The 19783-nt window shown below is 41.2% G+C and overlaps 1 protein-coding gene across 17 annotated transcripts in view; it reads left to right on the top strand.

Moving 5' to 3' along the window:
* ASPRV1 (aspartic peptidase retroviral like 1) overlaps window positions 1–19783 on the top strand; it is a 115138-nt gene that overhangs the window by 26306 nt on the left and 69049 nt on the right. For 13 of the 17 annotated variants that reach the window (XR_005529726.1, XR_005529727.1, XR_005529728.1 and 10 more), the window contains 3 exons: window positions 8063–8201; window positions 9074–9153; window positions 9847–10011. Coding sequence is in view for 10 of the 17 variants with exons in the window: in XM_039239588.1 (XP_039095519.1) it covers window positions 10009–10011 (3 nt within the window). In the remaining 7 variants the exon portion in view is untranslated. Of the gene's footprint in view, window positions 1–8062; window positions 8202–9073; window positions 9154–9846; window positions 10012–11338; window positions 11408–11505; window positions 11701–13226; window positions 13489–15265; window positions 15351–19783 lie in introns of those variants that run through there. The other 4 variants (XR_005529730.1, XR_005529725.1, XR_005529731.1 and 1 more) reach the window with 4 other exon arrangements.

Consider the following 19783-nt stretch of genomic DNA (forward strand, 5'->3'; position numbering starts at 1 on the left):
TTTCTGCTCAGGTCATGATCTTACAGTTCGTGGGGTTCATGCCCCACATCAGGCTCTGTGCTGACAGTGTGGAGCCAGCCTGGGATTCTGTCTCTCTCTGGGCCTCTTCCCTGCATGCTCTCTATTTCTCTCTCAAAATAAATAAAAATAAATATTTAAAAACATAGGTAGGTAGGTAGGTAGGTAGATAGATAGGGGTACCTGGGTGGCTCAGTTGGTTAAGTGTCTGACTCTTGGTTTTGGCTCAGGTCATGATCTCAGCCCCAAAAGGGGCTCTCTGTTGACAGTGTGGAACCTGTTTGGGATGCTCTCTACCCTCCCCCCTCCCTCTCACTCCCCCTCTCCCTCTCCCTGTATACAAAGTATACAGCCACTCTATACAAAGTAAAACTCCATGTTACTCTCTTAGTACTTCATTTGCTCTCATTAGACCACTTACTGCTTTTTATTAGGTTGTCTTTCTCTCCTACAAGATTATACGTTTCATGAAGGTAGGGACCTTCTTGCTCAAGGTTGTATTTTCAGTGCCTAGAGGCGCTCAGGAAGTACTTGTTGACTAAGTTACTCCTCACCTTCTTGTCAGTACCTATATGGGTGCTTTGTGGCTCTGCACAAACTCTCACCCTTTGGATGTGTTGTTGCCTCTACCAGAAGGACCCTTTCTCTCCTCAGCTCGTCAGACTTTTTCTTGTCCTTTCCCACTTCTCTGAGCAAGTCTTTGACTTCCCTGGGCAGTGCTAGTTCAATAGAGACAGCACTTTGGTCGTCTCAAATGGACTTTTTGCCCTGTGTGGTGATTTTTTTCTACGTAAGAGATAGATGGTATTGCCCTTGGTTTACCAAAAGCTCTGAGAGGTGGATTAACTTGGAAATGGTAGAACTGAGATTCAAACTCCAATATGTCTATAGAGCCCTTACTCAATATACCTTGCTTGCTCTAAAAGAAACCAGATAGTAGACCTAGAGACACTGAAGTGAAAGAGATTTTTTTTTTAGTTAGGTAATAAAAGTGTGTGTATATGTGTGTGTGTGTGTGTGTGTGTGTGTGTGTGTGTATTTGTATTTGTCTTAAATTTCCCCAGAGTTAAACACCATAAAAGGTACACTGTTGACAAACCATTTATAAGGATGATTGAGTAAAGGGTGACCATAATCAGAGGACAATATGTATTTCATGTGTTTCCTTGATCATATCTTTGGTGACAATGGCACAATCAACATATACCCTAGTAGAAATGAGCCAAGGTGAAACACTATTAAATTCAAACCAAACCAGATATCAGTTATCATTTATAGTTGCTTGGAGGATATATAAAGAGTGAAATTTAAACAGTTTTGTTTAGGAAAAAAATATGCAAAATTGGTGTGCAAAGTCTTTAACACAATTTGCTTAGAAAAATACATGTTACTGGGGTGCCTGGATGTCTCAGTCAGTTAAGTGTCAGTTAAGTTTGTGGGTTTGAGCCCTGCATCAGGCTCTGCACTGACAGTGTGGAGCCTGTTTGGGATTCTCTCAATCTCTCTCCCTCCCTCACTCTCCCTCCCTATCCTCCTCCCCTACCCCCCTCTCCCTCTGCCCTTTCTCCACTTGCACATGCACACACCCTTCCTCTTTCTCTCTCAAAATAAGTAAAAATACATCTTACTATAGATATACTAGTTGGGTAAGTTGTAGTGGATATTGGCATATTATGTAGCTATTAAAAAGAATGAGGCATACACACATATAGACACTCAATCTCTAAGATCTCTTATTAAGAGAAAAGGCAAGGTGCAGAATAGTCTTTGCTGGTATTCATATTTGTATGAAAAAGGGGAAGATTCTGTCTACTTATTATACCCACATTACCTCACAGTTTGTTTTTGTTTTTTAATATCTTTTTGTGTTGCTGAAATTTTTTTTTTACCATGAGTACATTGCCTTTCAAAAAAAATTGTAAAAAACTCATGAAATACACCATCTGAACCATTTATTTTTTATTTTTTAAATTAGAAAAAAAAATTTTAAGTTTATTTAAGTAATCTCTATACCCGTTGTGGGGCTTGAACCTACGAGTTGCATGCTCTTAATTGAGCCAACCAGCCACCCCTACCATCTTAACCATTTCTGAGTGTTCAGTAGTGTTAAGTTATATTCACATTGTTGTGCAACAGGTCATCAGAACTTTTTCATCTTGCAAAACTGAAACTTATACTTCTTAAAGGGCCCCTGCCCATTTACCCTGGCAACTACCATTCTACTTTCTTTTTCTTTTCTTTTTTTTTTTAATTTTTTTTTTTTAATGTTTTATTTCTAAGAGAGAGAGAGACAGCGTGAGCAGGGGAGGGTCAGAGAGAGAGGGAGTCACAGATTGAAACAGGCTCCAGGCTCTGAGCCGGCAGTCAGCACAGAGCCCGACGCGGGGCTCGAACCCACGAACCGCGAGATCATGACCTAAGTGAAAGTCGGACGCTTAACCGACTAAGCCACCCAGGCGCCCCATCTACTTTCTTTTTCTATGAACTTGACTATTTTAATTACTTCATATGAGTGGAATCATACAATATTTGTTTTCTTGGGACTAGCTTATTTCACTTAGCAGAATGTTATTGAAGTTTATCCATGTTGTATCATGCCATTTTATGTATATACCACATTTTGTTTATTCATTTATTGTGTGTTTTTTAATTTTTTTCATTGGATCCACACTTCTGTCTGTGTGTGTGAGATATGATTTCAGGAATAGAATTTAGTGATTCATCACTTACATATAACACCCGGTGCTCATCCCAACAATTGTCCTCCTTAATGCCCCTTGCCCATTTAGCCCATCCTGCCACCCAAGCACCTCTCCAGCACCCCTCAGTTTCTTCTCTGTGTTGAAGAGTCTTTTATGGTTTGTATCCTTCTCTGTTTTTATATTATTTTTGCTTCCCTTCCCTTATGTTCATCTATTTTGTTTCTTAAATTCCACATATGAGTGAAATTGTATGATATTTGCCTTTCTCTGACTTATTTCACTTAACATAATACACTCTAGTTCCATCCACATTGTTGCAAATGGCAAGATTTCATTATCTTTGATTGCTGAGTAATATTCCATTGTATATATATACACCACATCTTTATCCATTTATCAGTTGATGGACATTTGGGTTCTTTCCATACTAGGTAGTCACATGGGATACATGTGCCCCTTCAAAACAGCCCTTCTGTATTCTTTGGATAAATACCTAGTAGTGCAGTTGCTGGGTTGTAGGGCAGTTCTGTTTTTTTAAGTTTTTTTTTTTAATGTTTTATTTATTTCTGAGAGACAGCATGAGCAGGGGAGGGTCAGAGAGAGAGGGAGACACAGAATCTGAAACAGGCTCTAGGCTCTGAGCTAGCTGTCAGCACAGAGCCTGATGTGGGGCTCGAACCCACAAACTGTGAGATCATGACCTGAGCCAAAGTCAGACGCTCAACCAACTGAGCCACCCAGGTGCCCCATGGCAGTTCAATTTTTAATTTTTTTGAGGACCCTCCATACTGTTTTCTAGAGTAGCTGCAGCAGTTTGCATTCCCACCAGCAGTGCTAAAGGGTTCCTCTTTCTTTGCATCTTTGCCAACATCTGTTGTTGCCTGAGTTGTTAATTTTAGCCATTCTGACAGGTGTGAGGTGGTATCTCATTGTGGTTTTGATTTGTATTTCTCTGATGACGAGTGATGTTGAGCATTTTTTCATGTGTCTGTTAGCCATCTGGATGTGTGTCTGTTCATGTCTTTTGCCCATTTCTTCAATGGCTTATTTGTTTTTTGGGTGTTGAGTTTGATAAGTTCTTTATAGATTTTGGATACTAACCCTTTATCTGATGTCATTTGCAAATATCTTCTCCCATTCTTTCAGTTGTCTTTTAGTTTTGCTGATTGTTTCCTTCACTGTGCAGAAGCTTTTTATCTTGATGAGGTCCCAATCATTCATTTTTGCTTTTGATTTCCTTGTCTCTGGAGACATGTTGAGTAACAAGTTGCTGTGGCAGAGGTCAAAGAGATTTTTACCTGCTTTCTCCTCTGGGATTTTGATGGCTTTCTGTCTTATGTTTAGGTCTTTCATCCATTTTGAGTTTATTTTTGTGTATGGTATAAGAAAGTGGTCCAAGTTCATTCTTCTGCGTGTCACTGTCCAGTTTCCCCAGCACCATTTGCTGAAAAGACTGTTTTTTTTTTTCCATTGATATTCTTTCCTGCTTTGTCAAAGATTAGTTGGCCATATGTTTGCAGGTCCATTTCTGGGCTCTCTGTTCTGTTCCACTGATCTGAGTGTCTGTTTTTGTCCCAGTTTCATACTGTCTTGATGATTACCCCTTTGTAATACAGCTTGAAGTCCAGAATTATGATGCATCCTGCTCTGTTTTTCTTCTCCAAGATTCCTTTGGCTATTTGGGGTCTATTCCGGTTCCATACAAATTTCAGGATTGCTTGTTCTAGCTCTGTGAAGAATGCTGGTGTTATTTTGATATGGATTGCTATTGTGTGTGGTTTTTTTTTTTTAATGTTTATTTACTTATTTTGAGAGAGAGAGTACAGTGGGGAGGGGCAGGAAGAGAGAATCCCAAGCAGGTTGTGTGCCATAAGTGCAGAGCCTGATATGGGGCTCAATCTCAACCATGAGATCATGACCTAAGCCACAATAAAGAGTTGGAGGCTTAACCAGCTGAGCCACCCATGTGCCCCTATACTGTTTTTTATAAATGTTTTTTAAGTACTTTGCTTTACCCGATATGTGTGATCCTGAAAAGTTGAATGTGAACGTGTGTGTGTGTGTGTGTCTGTCTGTCTGTCTGTCTCAATAGGGACAGGGGCTGGGGAGGTGTTAAGTTGTGTCTCACTAAACCTCACAGCAAAGGGAAGATCTTTTTTGTTTAGTGAATGATCCCCAACTTTATGTATTTGGATATTTTTATTTGAGATTTTTCTTGAAGTTAAACACATCTCTACAGAGATTGGAACAAAAAAAGGGAAGATTGTGTATGAAATTGAAGATACCTGTGTATGTCAGGATACTCCACCATTTGTCTGACTGTCTCTGTTTTTCCTGTTCCATGCACTAGAAATCTTGGAGCTTTCCTCTCCCTTTTTAAAAACATGTTTCCTGTGTGTTTGTGTTTTGTCTTTCCAAATGGAATAAATCCATGAAGGCATGGGGCGTATACAGTGATGAGAATAGTTGCTCAATAACAACATATTCAAGGAAGGTAAGAGAGAGGTAGAGAGAAAGAAAGAAGCTCCTCTGCTAAAGAGATGATTGCTGTTGGATTTTCTCTCACTCCTCTTATCCTCTTTACTAGTGAAGAATTGCTTCTACTTGAAGACTACGTGTATTAGAGGTTTTGGGGTGTGTGTGTGTGTGTGTGTGTGTGTGCACCCATGTGTGGGAGGGCTGTTCCCTGTTGAAAGCCTGGGAAAGAGCAGAAGCTGGAATGGGGCATGAAAGGCTGTGGCCTCATGGTGTGTAATGAGACTTCTGTTGCAGGGATGAGGAGAATCTAAGATTTCTCATCTCTTCCTAATTTCAAGCCTGGGTATTCAACTGTCAGCAGGGCAACTTGGACCTGTATGTATCATTGGTTTCCTAAATTTAGTAGCATATGGTAGGAATGTTTGATTAAAGTGATTTGTCATTTTTGGTGATAGTATATGAAAGCATTTAACACAGGGGCTTTTGCACACTGTAGGTATCCAGCAGGTGACAGAGAGTATGTGAGAAATATTTTGAAACTGTTAAGTCTTTCCCTAGTTCCCTTACCTCTACTCATGTGACTTCTACCCTCAGGCTAAATAGGGGATAGCAACATGGATTCCACCATTGGGAAGTTGCCAATTCCTTGTTGGTGGCTTTATGCTTAAGCAAGAAGTGTAATTGATTTCCAAGTATCTGAGAGCATATATATCTAGACCCTGTCCACCAGATTACTCAAAACCTTACCCCAGACTGAAAGTGTTACTTTGGGCAACCTTCTTGGGAGGGACCTAGGCTTAAAAATCTTAGTGGGGAAGACTCCAAATCTCTAAGATGGTGTATGTAAGGGGTTGAACATGAGTTTAACTTAGCCAGGATAGCTTGTTGGGTGCAGACATGGAGGAAGGGATAAAGTAGAGAGCAAAATGAGCTCAGCTCTGTGTCATTTTCTGCTCATTGGAATATGTAGGCACTTGTGTGCCAGGGGCAGAGCTCTGGCCTGCTGCGGCTAGTCACTTCCCTGTGAGAGTCAGGCTTACTTCTGCAAGGCATTTGGGGTTTAGTAGGAGATGAAATAAGAAATCTGAATCCCAGATAGCTTTGCTTCAAATCTTCTAGGTCTGCAGGGAGGAAGTGTACCTCCCGGGATCTCTCAATTCTCTGAATCACCTACATGCTGAAATAAGAGAAATCACATCCAGATGTATGAGGGTTTCCCTCCATCCTTCTTAGGCCTAATCAACTTGCCTTGATCTTAAGCTTTTATCCTTTTCCCCATCACTGACCTGGCTTCTGGAAAGGGAAGGGAAAAGGATGAGGAAGGAAGGGAAGAGTTAAAGAACTTGTCAGGGGGTTAGGTGGATTTGTGATCCTTAAATCTTTTCTGGAACAAAGTGTAGGTGTGGGGAGGAAGTGAGTGAGTGGGGAGAATAAATAAAGGCTGCGGCTATGGTACCACTTGTCTGGCACTCAGCTTGACCCCTGCTTAGTATTAACAAGTTCTTTCTGTGTTGTTCCTCCTTTTTTAAAGCATAAGCGTACATGTAATATCATATCAATGGAATCATACCTTACTACTCATTTTCTTCTTTGTACTGTTTGTAGTCTTTTTTCACCTTTTCCCCAGCTTTATTGAGATATAATTGACATATAACATTGTGTAAGTTTAGGGTGGACAATATGATTTGATTCATGTATATATTTTTAAATGATTATCACAGTGTGGTTAACACATCTATCACCTGACATAATTACCTATTTTTTGTGTGTGGTAAGAATAATTTTTCATTTTATAGTTTGTAATAGACACCTTATCATGTAAATGAATATAGAATAAATGGTTAAGTTATATTTCTTCTCTTTTCTGCCTTAAGTTTATTTTTAAGAGAGAGCAGGTGCGCACATATGCTGGGGGGCAGGCATGGCAGGGGCATGGCAGGTGGGACAGAGGATCCAAAGTGGGCTCTGTACTGACAGCAGAGAGCCTGATGTGGGGCTCAAATTCATGAATCTTGAGATGATGGCCTGAGCTGAATTTGGACGCTTAACCAACTGAGCCACCCAAGTGCCCCTGTCTGCAGTATTTTAACTAATCTCTGCATCCAACGTGGGGCTTGAACTCATGATGCCAACACCATGTATCACTCTGGACTGAGCCAGCCAGGCATTCTTATTTGCATTGTTTATGTTGTTATGTATTCTGTGATAAACACTCTGTACATAGTCTTTGTGCATTTCTCTAGTTATCTTCTTAGGATAAATTCTAAGAAATAGAATGGCTGAGTTAGAGGATGTACACATTTATTAATTTTTAAAAAATGTTTATTTATTTTTGGAAGAGAGAGACATGACATGAGCCAGGTAGAAGCAGAGAGAGAGACACACAGAATCCGAAGTAGGGTTCAGGCTCTGAACTGTTACCACAGAGCCTGACACGGGGCTTGAACCCACGAACCACAAGATCATGACCTGGACCAAAGTTGGATGCTTAACTGATTGAGCCACCCAGGCACCCCAAGGATATGCACATTTAAAATGTGGGTTCATTGGCATCTGGGTGACTCTGTCAGTTATGTGATTGACTCTTGATTTAGGTTCAGGTCATGATCTCACAGTTTGGTTGGTGAGGTCAAGCCCTACTTTGGGCTCTACACTGACAGTGCAGAGCCTGCTTGGGATTCTTTCCCTCTCTCTGTCTGTCCCTCTCCCACTTGCACTTGTGCATGCTCTCTCTCTCTCTCTCTCTCAAAATAAACATTAAAAAAAAAAAAAGAATGTTAACTTTTACCAATGGAACATGAGATTGTTTCCCCACGTTATTAGTAATATTGGGTTGTATGTTTTTCATCTTCCCCATTTGACAGATGAAAAGTGGTCTTGTCACTGTAATATGGTAGTTGAGAATGTGACCCTGATATGATGTGATGTGATATGGTATATGATTCTGGAGCCAGTCTGCTGGAGCCTGAATTTGGACCATAACCACTTACTGTGTGACTTTGGGTAAGTCATTTAACTTCTCTCTCCCTCAGTTTCATCTTTGATAAGGTAGGTGTAATGATAGCACCTATTTCATGAAGATCAGTTAATCTACAATGTTTCAAATAGTCATAGAGATAATGTCACTCAATAAGAATGTTTAAAAAATTTTTTTAACGTTTATTCATTTTTGAGAGATGGAGCGAGACAGCATGAGTGGGCGAGGGGCCAAGAGAGGGAGACACAGAATCCGAAACAGGCTCCAGGCTCTGAGCTGTCAGCACAGAGCCCAACGTGGAGCTCAAACCCACGAACTGTGAGATCATGACCTGAGCTGAAGTCAGATGCCTAATTGACTGAGCACCCAGGCATCCCTCAATAAGCATGTTTTAATATTTATTAAAGATTGAATATCTTTTCAAATGTATTTTGGACATTTATATTTTTTCTTTGATTCATTTATTCATGTCCTATACACATTTTCCCAGCATTCTTTTTTTAATAATTTGTAAGAGCTAAAGTGTTGACTATTATATATGATGCAGAATTGTCCCTAGTTTGTCATTTGTCTTTTGACTGTGTTTATGCATTTTGTTTTTTGTTGTTGCTGTTGTTGGGAAATTTTGCATTTTTAGGTAGTCAAAATAATCTTTTTTCTTATAGTTTTTCCTACTGCTAAGCCAATATTTAGAAAAGGCATGCTTCCCTACCTCAAAATTATAAAACTAGTTATTCATTCTCTTTGAATACTTGGTATGTGTGTGTGTGTGTGTGTGTGTGCGTGCGTGCGTGCGTGCGTGTGTGTGTGTTTAAATTTAATCTTTAAGTCTTTGATCCATCTGGAATTTATTTTGATATGAAGATAGCAGTTGATATCTGGCTCTATTTTTTTTCAGTTGTGTGCTGTCCCAAACCTGTTTATTAAAGAAGAAAGAGCAGCAGCCTTTAATCTTGTCTTCCCTCCCCTAATTTGAAAGTAAGATATTCTAGAGATAGCAAATCTCCATTTCAGAGAGTGAATTTCATGTTTGGACTCAGTAGTCACTCAGTTGCTAAGCTGTGGGATGAATATGCTGTGGAAAGCAGTTTGGGATCAGAATTCACAGCTTGACTGTAAGTGATGAGACTGCTGTATTCACTAGTGAATCTTTTCTGCTGCCTCTTCTGTGGAGGCTCCTTCTAAATGGATCCTAATTTGAGGACTGCTTTGAAGGAACAGTTGTTAATTTGGAATGGTGAGTTCTCTGTCTTTCAAAAAGACAGATGAGGTGATTGTAGTGGATATTTCCTCACTCCAGCCCAGAGTATTGTTAGGGTATTGATAGGGAGTATTGAATGGTAATGAACACATTGTGTTCTACCTGTGCCTTCACCAACTCTTTTTGGAACTCTTGTCCCATCTAGTTTCTTGCCTCTGACTCAAGATGGAGGGAAGGTGAGCCTTATGTAACAGAATCTTCACATATCCCATGGCAACTGTCATCTGCCAAAAATGATGGAGAAGGGCAGTTCACTCTTACACGGCATATGTTATGTGCCAGCAACTGTTCCAAGCACCTTCCATATATAAAGTTTTTATGAGATAAGTGTTCTGTACTGGGTTGAATTGTGTCCTCCTAATAATTCATGTCCACCCAGAACCTATAAATGTAATCTTATTTGGACATAGGATCCTTGTAGCTGTAATCAAGTTAAGATGAAGTTGTACTGGATTAGGATGAGCCCTGATCTAGCAACTGGTGTTCCTATATGAAGAGGGAGACACACAGAGAGAAGATGTTCATATGAAGTTGGAAGCAGAGATTGGAATTGTGCTGCCACAAATCAAGGAATGGTAAGGATTACTGGCAACCACAAGAAGCTGAAAGAGGCAAGGGAAGACTCTCCCCTGGAGCCTTCAGAGGGAGCATGGCCCTGCTGAAACCTTGATTTTGGACTTCTAGCTTCCAGAACAATGAGAGGATAAGTGTTTTTTGTTAGAAGTCACCCAGTTTGTAGTTTTTGTGATAGTAGCCCTGGAAAACCAAACATGCTTTTTTATTATCTCCTTTTTCGAATATGGAAAGAGGCCCATAGAGGTTAGAGACTTTGAGATCTCTCTGTAGGCCACTGCTCTGCTGGCTGGGCACTTATTCTCAAGCTCCTGATGTTGCTGCTGTTGTCAGCTCTGCACCTTCACCATGGCCATTGCACCTTCTGGTAGTGCTGAGCTGAGCTGCAGAATTGGTTTCTTCTCTAACACAGCAGACTATAGCCTTTCCCCATTCTTGCCCACTTCACCCCCTAAAGCAGAAACTCCTCTCAGGAGGCTTTTGGTGGTTGCTTGATCATTTCCTCAGCTTGCTTCCCAGCCCCACTCCTCCAGATGATACCAGGCTTTTATTATTTTTTATTCTTTTAATTTTTTTAATGTTTATTTAATTTTGAGAGAGAGAGCATGAGCAAGGGAGGGGGCAGAACGAGAAAGAGACTGAGCATCTGAAGAAGACTGTGCTGTCAGCACAGAGCCTGACACAGGGCTCAAACTCACAAACCATGAGATTGCAACCTAAGCCAAAGTTGGATGCTTAACCAACTGAACCACCCAGGTGCCCCTGGGTTTCTATTTTTCATTTCCATGCAGTGTTAGAGAAATATTGGTGACAGCTGGGGGGAGGGTCACTCAGTTTCTGGCAATTGTTTTTATGTTTCCCGTTTCTGGCCTGCTATACTTCCTAGAATTCCTGTCAGTAGACAACTCAAGTCTTGGTGTGTTTTTTTGTTTTTTGAGCTTCGGGATATCATGCACAACTCACATGGCACATTCCAGAGTTCATGGCTGTGAGCAGAGAAGATGGCCAATGTTCAGGCCCTGGTCACCTGTTTTTGATAAACCCCACACACCACAGTGGCTCTGTCCTCTGCCAAAGTGAGTTGGGGATAAGGATGTTATCTGACCCAGCTCAACTACCTAAACAGCTCCTTGTTTGCCCATGGTCTCTTTTGGTGGCATCCCAGAAGGGATCTCCTCCCTCTGCATCCCATTGCAGGCTGCAGAATTTTGCCTGTTTTCCAATATGGACCTTTTGCTTTGGATCTTGCTCTTATTCTTAACAATTCTCACTAGGCTGAGCTCCAGGAACTCAGGAACCATATTTGTTTTGTTTGTTGCTATATTCTAGGAATGAGGAAAGACCTGGTATTTACTAGCCCCTCAAGAAATATTTGTTGAGTGAAGAAATGAACACAAAGTAAGTATAAGGAAATCCAGCAAAATTCTGATTTTTACCATGGTGACCAGTTAGAGCAACATAATTTAAAATATCTGTTATTCTCTCTGCTTTTCCAGTTCTTAAGCTCATGCTATTGGATAATCCTGCCTGGATCAGTCCTTTCCTCACCTTGGACTTCATCTTCTTTTCTTCTTTATTCTATGTGCTAATGTTGCCAGCCAAAACCTTTCACCCCAGAAGGGTATCTGGCTCCTGAGATCACGGCCTATACTAGTGCCTCATGCTCTCTGGAGGCTTGCCAAGAAAGTCGAGTAAGTAGAACATGCACATTGCTGAAGAGTACCTCAGAGAACTCCCATACTGAGTTGTGATTTATAGTCAGCATAGTACATTGTGCCAAGTGATTACACTTAGGCCATTTTTAGTTGTAATAATCTGCTTCTGTGTTCCTGTATGTGTAAAGCCCAGAAGTGTCCTCGTGGTCCTCCTTCCTGGATCACTAAGAGAGAAGTCAAGACACAGTCCCACTCTGCCACCTGTATTAATTTGACTTTGTTGAAACCATTCAGAGAAGCAAGGTGTGTTTCTGGAAGTAGAGCCCAGGCTTCCTACAGGCTATCCCAAGGCTGTGACCATAATTGAATCTGTTGCTGCTTCATTTCAAAGAGCTTAAAATAGTGTTGGAAACATCCTAGGAAAAAAGCACCACTGTAACTTCTTGGCTAAGGAAGTGGAGTGTGCTGGCCAGAGAAGAATCAGTAGCAAAGGCTCCCAAGTTCTTTTCTGGACCTGTTGATTTGAGGTAGACATTTGGCAATTGGAGATGATGTCCTATAGCTCTGATGTTTTCTCATCTTCAACACAGAGAGTGATGTGAGCCATGATTATAGAGAGCGAGGCTGACATTGATCCCCTGTGATCTAGAAGAACTCATCATTAGGTGTTCTTCCTTTCATTGGAATTCCTAGTTCTTTTTTTAATTTTATTATTATTTTTTCTTTTTAAAGATTTTTGTTATTTTGGGTAATCTCTGTACCCAGTGTGGGGCTTGAACTCACAACCCCAAGATCAAGAGTTGCACCCTCCACCAATTGAGCCTACCAGGTGCCCCTGTAACTACATTTTTTAAATGTAGAAATCCTACATGCACAGAATTAATAATAGGAACCCAGCAACATCATCCACATTTTACTTGAATTCATTCATCAAAAGAAATGCTTTCCTTTTTAATAGTGTGATTAGATTAGCTCTTCTAAGGGATGGAAACTTAAATTTGTGTGGGGCACACACCTTGGCCTTGGACAACTAGAGAATAACATTAGGGCACCAGGTGCATGGTGAGCTAGATGGGGGAGAACAAACTCTAACCCTGGAGAGTCAGGCATGTGTTAGACTTTTCATATATTTTCTTACTTGTCATAATGCAAACCGGTGAAGTATCATCATTTTTGCACATGGGCAAGCTGATAGTCAAAGACGTTATGTAACTTGCCCAATGTCAGACAGCTAATAAAAAGCTAAGCTAGGATTTATTTCTCCTCAGGTCTGTCCAGTTCCAAACCCATGCTGTTTTCACAGAGCTTGTCTGTCTCTGACAAGATTTAGGGAAGGAGGGTAGGGAAGGTGGAGAAGATGGAGAGATGCCATTTTTCTCTGCCTCAGTTTTACTTGTTGAGACGTGTTTAGCCAGAGCATCCTGTTTATAGAATGCTAGGTTCTATATAGAGAGATGCTGCAACAACATATGTGGGAAAGATTCCTATAGGAGAGATATATTTCCTATAGGAAAGATCCTATAGGAGAGGATTTTTAAAAAGTCTTTGTTCTTTACCTCTAGGTCTTCATTGCAGTGTAATCCACAAGTGTCAAAACACCACTGGGGAAAAACAAAAACAAAAACAAAAACCACCACCACCACTGATAACTCTGGTTTACTGCTTTAGAGGCCCTATCCTATTCTCCAGATAACATTTGTTGATGTGTTCCAAGGAGTAGCCATGATGGGGGCAGAGGTGAGGGTGTGGTGTGCCCTTTACTGCATGTACTGGAGCTGGTGGCACCTGTTATGTGACTATTACAGTGAATTATTACTGAGTAAACAAGAAGTGTCTCTCTTTTGCCTTTCTAAGGGAGACCAGATGGCAGTGGGTCTGGCTTAGGTCCAGAGTAGCCTGGCCTCTGGGCTGGCAGAGGAGACAGTGTGAGTGTGTCAGGTGATGGAATAAGAAGAAAAGGCTTGACTGTAAAGTGGTGTAATTTCAGGGCACCAAGAATGTATTCTGTCCCTCTAAGACTTCCTTCAGCTCTTTGATAGTGCTTGGAATTCAGCAAGTGAAATTTATTTCTCTTAATTTAAGTCTTCAAGGTCCTATTAAAGATGAAGATATGATAAAGAATTTAGGCATGATGTCGAGAGAATAGCTGACAGACATATGTAACAAGAAGTGTGGGATCTTTGGGTCTGTGGTTTGCTGTGATGTCCTCAGACAAGACTGGCATAGATCTTAGGAAGTGGGAGGAAACTTCCCAGAAGTGATGTAAAATGGTGGCGCAAAAGTGGCTGCTGATGACAACATGGGCAGGGCAAGATCACTTCCTCAGAGGCCGCTAGTCACTGACAACTTCTGGTCTTGATTTCCCAATATGTTGTGCTGAGATAGGGCTTTACCAGAAAGCAAAATAAGCCATGTCAAAAGGAATGACAAAGCATTTGGGTTGTCCATGTAAAGGTGCAATTCCCCCTTATCCACTAACTTTGGTGGAGCCAGAATAGCTAATCCAGAGGCTGCCAGTATAGAGCCTTAGATTCAGATCTATAGATTCTTTGGCTTGAATTCCTTCAAAGAGAGCTTTTCTAGTCGGCTGTTCATCATCTTTCATCTAGCACTTCTCTCAAACTGCCCTTGTGATCTAATTCTCACATCTTTTCTCCCCCAGGGAGTCTCTGACAGAAGCAACTCAAATCTCCATACCTTTCCCATGCTCCTCACAGTTGAGTTCATGGATGCCCTTCACCCTCATGCTTCAGCTTCCACTCTATCCATGTTCCTACCCTAAGTGTAGAGCATTTTGTTTTAGATCAGACTTTTGGCTTCATTCAGGCCTCTAGGGTCCTTCCAGCACATTTCTCAGAAGGCTGTTCTAGGAAAGGTCTTTACCCTTCACCTCCTGAAATTTGACAGAGTCTGCACTTCTCTTCTTTGTGAAATTAGTGCAGCTCTGTGGAAGTGTCTGGATATACCATAACCCTTCCTCTCTCCCTAACCACCACACCCATACAGAAGATCTAGTGATATAGCTAGATCTGCTGATCTCAGGACATTATTGCCAGTGCCCCCAGCAGGGAGGGAATCCTGGGTAGGTTTACTGTACTGTGAATGACATATATGTGCACTACTCTCTGCCTCTCCACCATCTCACCTTTATTTTGGCTTTTCCCTAAGAAGACCAAGATCTGTCCAGTTGTCCTGCCTAGATCCCCTAGCCTTGTCTAGAACTATAACTCTGCTGTCATCCCCTCACCAGGGGCTGGGGCTTTTTCCAGGTCATGTCACTTCTCTGATACTAGAGACTTTTCTTGTATCTAGGCTTTGGTAGGTAGAATCTTGCCCATGCATAGATCTTCCAGTTGTTGACCACGCTGAACTCTGCCTACTGTTCTTTGGGCTAATTGGGTATCATGCTGGTCTGCTCAACTGCACTTCTGGAACAAGCTTCTTAGCTTAGTCAGGCCCTGTCCTGAATTTCATGCTAGTTCTTCTGCTGCCTTTGCCTCAAAAACAGCTTTTAATATGTATTTATAAAGTTTCAAAAGAGAAGTAGGGAATATAACATTTTCCAAGCTTATTTAACCAGAGAACCATTTTTTTTTTGAAGTTATATTAAAATCTTACAGGATATGGTGTTTGGTGGAACACAGTTTTGGAAAGTATGACGCTTTATCCTAAAGGAATGGGCATCAAATGGAGGAATTCCAGGTGAAGGTAATGTGGATAGTCAATGAAAAAACATTCTTTGGGACTAGGAAATCTCTCCTAGTGCTCTTCATTCAACAGATGCCCACTGAGCACCTACTATTTACCAGTCTTTCTGCTGGAATCATATCATGTATTTGACTACATAACTGTGTGTGTGTGTGTGTGCATAAAGACAGCTCTAATCTGGAGTGGAACTCTAAGGTGGGGAGAAGGTAAGGATTCTATATTCTTTCTCCCACCTTCAGATCTTCTTCCTCTTCCCTCCAGTTAAAACAGGAAGTAGTGAATGAGGTGATTCCATCATTAGCTTCTGGATCTGAGGAAGGAGGCTTCTCTGAGGCTTCTTTCCCCAGGTTTGACCTCTCTGAGAATTTCACTAGCACTCCTGAACACCCCTTCCCTCCCATTGTGGAAATACTCATCTTAGCATCAGTCTCAAGTCTCACTGCACGTTCAGGACTTCAGCTTCACATACAGGATTGGTGATTATGACATTGTAAATTTTCTGCCTTCTCTATGAAATCCCTCTTTAGCTCATGGGCAAGCCAGACTATTTTTTTTTCTGAACCCTTCAGTGGAGATAAGCCCATGCACTGGGAACAAGGCAATCTTGGTAGGTGGAGAGCATTTAAATCTTGCAGGATAGGTGATCAAGTGCCAGAAGCTCCAGCTTGTACAGCTGGTAACCAAAGAGGAAGCTAGCCACTTCCTCTGTTTGCTATTCTCAATCAGGGCAACCAGGAAAAGACCACATGAAACAAATAGAAGTCTCTAAGACTTCGGTTGAGACCCTGATGTATGTGTCTTTACTGTCATGAGTGAGATCTTTGGCCAAGCTTAACTCAGTTGGATGAGCTAATCATGAAACAAAGTATCCTGCCCTTAGGTATGATGTTCTTTGAACATCCAACAGTTAGCATTCTCCACTCGCAAGCCTCACTTTGGAGGCCTTGGTCTATGGCCCTTGTCCATTTTGCCACTTCCTCTGAAATACTACGGTTTTAATTGTGAAGATCAGGGAGTGAGCTCACAGGAAGGTTGAAAGAGGGCTTGAAAGGGGCCTTTAGAGGTCTTCTGTAGAGTCAGTTATTTGGTCCATCTGTAGGTATTAATAAGTTTTAGTTGGCATGTAACTATATAATTATAGACATGATAACCATAACTTCCTAGAACTGCAAAAGGCTTATTTTCCCCTACAGGCTTCCTACATGAAGACATTTCCTAAGAATCTTACTTAGCTCCCATCCCCTCCCTCTATATACTGTCCTTGGGTGATGTCACCTGGGCTTACGGTTAGCTACCACTGATATGTCAAAAACTCTTAGGAGTGCCTGGGTGTCTCAGTTGGTTAAGCGTTGACTTAAGCTCACGTTGTGATCTCGTGGTTCCTGGGTTTGAGCCCTATGTCAGGCTCTGTGCTGAGCTGCTCAAAGCCTGGAGCGTACTTCGGATTCTGTGTCTCCCTCTCTCTCTGTGTCCCTCCCCTGCTCACACTCTGTCTCTCTCTTTCTCTCTCTCAAAAATACATAAACATTAAAAAAAGAAAGAAAAAAAGAAAACGGATTTAGATGACAAGGCCAAATGGGAGGAGGGGACCCAAAAAACCAAAAACCTCTTAAATCTCTCTTCTGAGTTCCTGACCAAACACTGTTGCCATCATAACCAGGATGGTTCTTAGGTATTTTATCATTTTTTTTTTTTTTTTTTTTTTTTGAGAGAGTGAGTGAGCAGGGGAGAGGGAGAGAATCTTAAGCAGTTTCCATACCCAGCATGAGCCTGATGCGGGGCTCAATCTCACGACTATTAGATCATGACCTGAGCTGAAATCAGGAGTTGGACACATAACCAGCTGAGCCACCCATGCATCCCTTAGGTACTTTAAACTCAGCACGTCCTAAGCCAAATTATATTTTTCATTATGCCATCCTCTTTCTCCATTCCCCTATTTCTTCCTGTTCCTATTCCTCTTTTGTTCTTGACTTAGGAGCATTACCATCCATGGTCATTAGTAAACTTGGTTCTACATCACTATCTTCCACTATTTCTCCACCAGGAATTAAGTAGGGTCTGAGTTTAACGTAAGATGTTTAGAATGTCTGTCTCTTCCTCCATCTCTCCCTCTCATTCTCTCCCTCCCTCCCTCCCTCCCTCCTTTTCTCCCTTGATCGATCGATCTTTCTTTCTTTCTTTCTTTCTTTCTTTCTTTCTTTCTTTCTTTCTTTCTCTCTCTCTCTCTCTCTCTCTCTCTCTCTCGTTGGGAGTTCTTGTCTACAAGGCATCTATAGCTGAATTCAACAGAGAAGTTAACAAATAGAAAAAAAACAACAAAGGTTACACTGAGGTTCAGATTCTAAGTAAATGGCCATTTTGGAAAGGAATTATCTGAGAGCTAAAACCTTGGGAGAAAGCTTTATGGAAGAGGTGAGAGTTGACTGAGGACATCCTAAGTGGAGTAGGGAACAGAATACCCCTATGGGAGCATCTGGAGTGGGGAAGGGATGGGGTATAATCCTTAGCTTCTTGTGCAGAGTAATTGGCACCTCCCCCACTGGTTTCTTCTATAAATCAACACTGAACCTCATGCCCCTTGGTTCTTTTTATTTGTTTGTTTGTTTTTTATTTCTAGGAGACAGAGAGAGAGCGTGAGCTGGGAAGGGTCAGAGAGAGAGGGAGTCACAGACCAAAACAGGCTCCAGGCTCTGAGCTGGCAGTCAGCACAGAGCCCAATGCGGGGCCTGAACCCACGAACCGCGAAATCATGACCTAAGCAAAGTCGGATGCTTAACCGACTAAGCCACCCAGGCGCCCCATCTTTTTAAAAGCTTCTAATGATTAAGTATCCTAGTGTAACCCATTAGTTAGCTAGAACCATCTTTTCCTTTAAAAATTTGGCTGAAAGTGCCATTCTATATCTTGTAGGGTCTGATTCCTTTACCCAGATTCTTCAGATTCCTGGGAGTTCATGTATTTATGGTCATTCTAATTTTGAGCTCTTTCTTCCACTAAATTAGTTCAGATTATAGGTGGTCTTACTGTCTCAAGCATGCCTGTACCTGTTTCAATCCATATTGACCCAGATGTAGAACTCAAATATTTCCTAGCTAAAGCCTTTATGTGTGCAGCAGGCTTTACGTTGCAGCAAAGCAAGCAACTTGAATTCTAATATTGGCTGTCCTTGTCCCTTAAAGCACTTTTTTGTCTACCTCTCCATTAAGGATTTACCACTATTTGTATCACTCACGTATATAGCTTTGGTCTCTTAAAATCTTATATTTTTCTCCTCTGTAAACCTTCCTTACTCTGTTGCCACTAAACACTCCAGATACTTCTCAGTCTACTATGCAAAGCAATTGAATTCTACTCTTTCTCCTAACCTCACCTCTGTGTAGGTCCAAAGCCCACTGAATGGCTCTGCTGAGTAAAAAGTTCATTTACTTCTTTAGCCACACAAAGTATTTGTAGAGCATCTGAAGTGTTCTTTTACATTATATCTCTCCTTTGAAAGCATTTCTTGTTTTAAATAGCATTTACTACTACTACTACTACTACTACTACTACTACTACTACTACTTTTCTTTTTTTTAAGTAAGCTCTATGTCCAACTTGGGGCTTGAATTCAGGGCCCTGAGATTAGGGGTCACATACTCTACTGACTCAGCTACCTAGGCGCTCCAGCATTTACTTCTTACCTCAGAGATGGTTTTGCTTTGAAGGATCTGTGGAAGGAAGGTAAGAGGATGTTCCAGGCAAGGGCAACAATGTATATATAGACAGCAGCCTACATAAAACCTGTTGTGGGCAATGAAAAAAATATCCCAACTAGAAATAAGAATTTCTTGTTGGTGAGCAGAGTTCAAAGTAGATTAGGAAGTCCAGATCTAGGTTTTAGTGGGAAAGGATAGTGTTTAGGAAAAATGTGTAGCCATTGGGGGAAAAAAATCCCTGTCACCTTCTAGCAAAAATAAATTCTAGATAGATTAAAGGTTTTTAAAAAAATTTTTAAATGTTTATTTTTGAGAGAGAGAGAGGGACAGAGTGTGAGTGGGGGAGGGGCAGGGAAAGGGGGAGACACAGAATCTGAAGCAGGCTCCAGGCTCTGAGAACTCCCAACTCGTGAACTCCAAGATTATGACCTGAGCCAAAGTTGGGTGCTTAACCAACTGAGCCACTTAGGCACCCCAGATTAAAGGTTTTTAAACAAAAACTAAAGTAATAAGTGTAGTAGAAAAAAAAGTTATTTTACTGTGGCACCCAAGGCAGAAATTATAAAGGAAAAACTGTGGTGTATTAGCTAAAACAAAAACAAAAAAACAACAAACAAGCACCATAAGCAAAACAAAAAGTAGTTGACAAACTGGTTAAAGAGTTTCCAATATATCTCAGTGTGCACAAAGCTCTTATAAATGAATAGGAAAAA

The sequence above is a fragment of the Hyaena hyaena genome, unplaced genomic scaffold (genome assembly GCF_003009895.1).
Source record: "Hyaena hyaena isolate Hyena2069 unplaced genomic scaffold, ASM300989v1 scaffold_158, whole genome shotgun sequence".
Classification (NCBI taxonomy): Eukaryota; Metazoa; Chordata; class Mammalia; order Carnivora; family Hyaenidae; genus Hyaena; species Hyaena hyaena.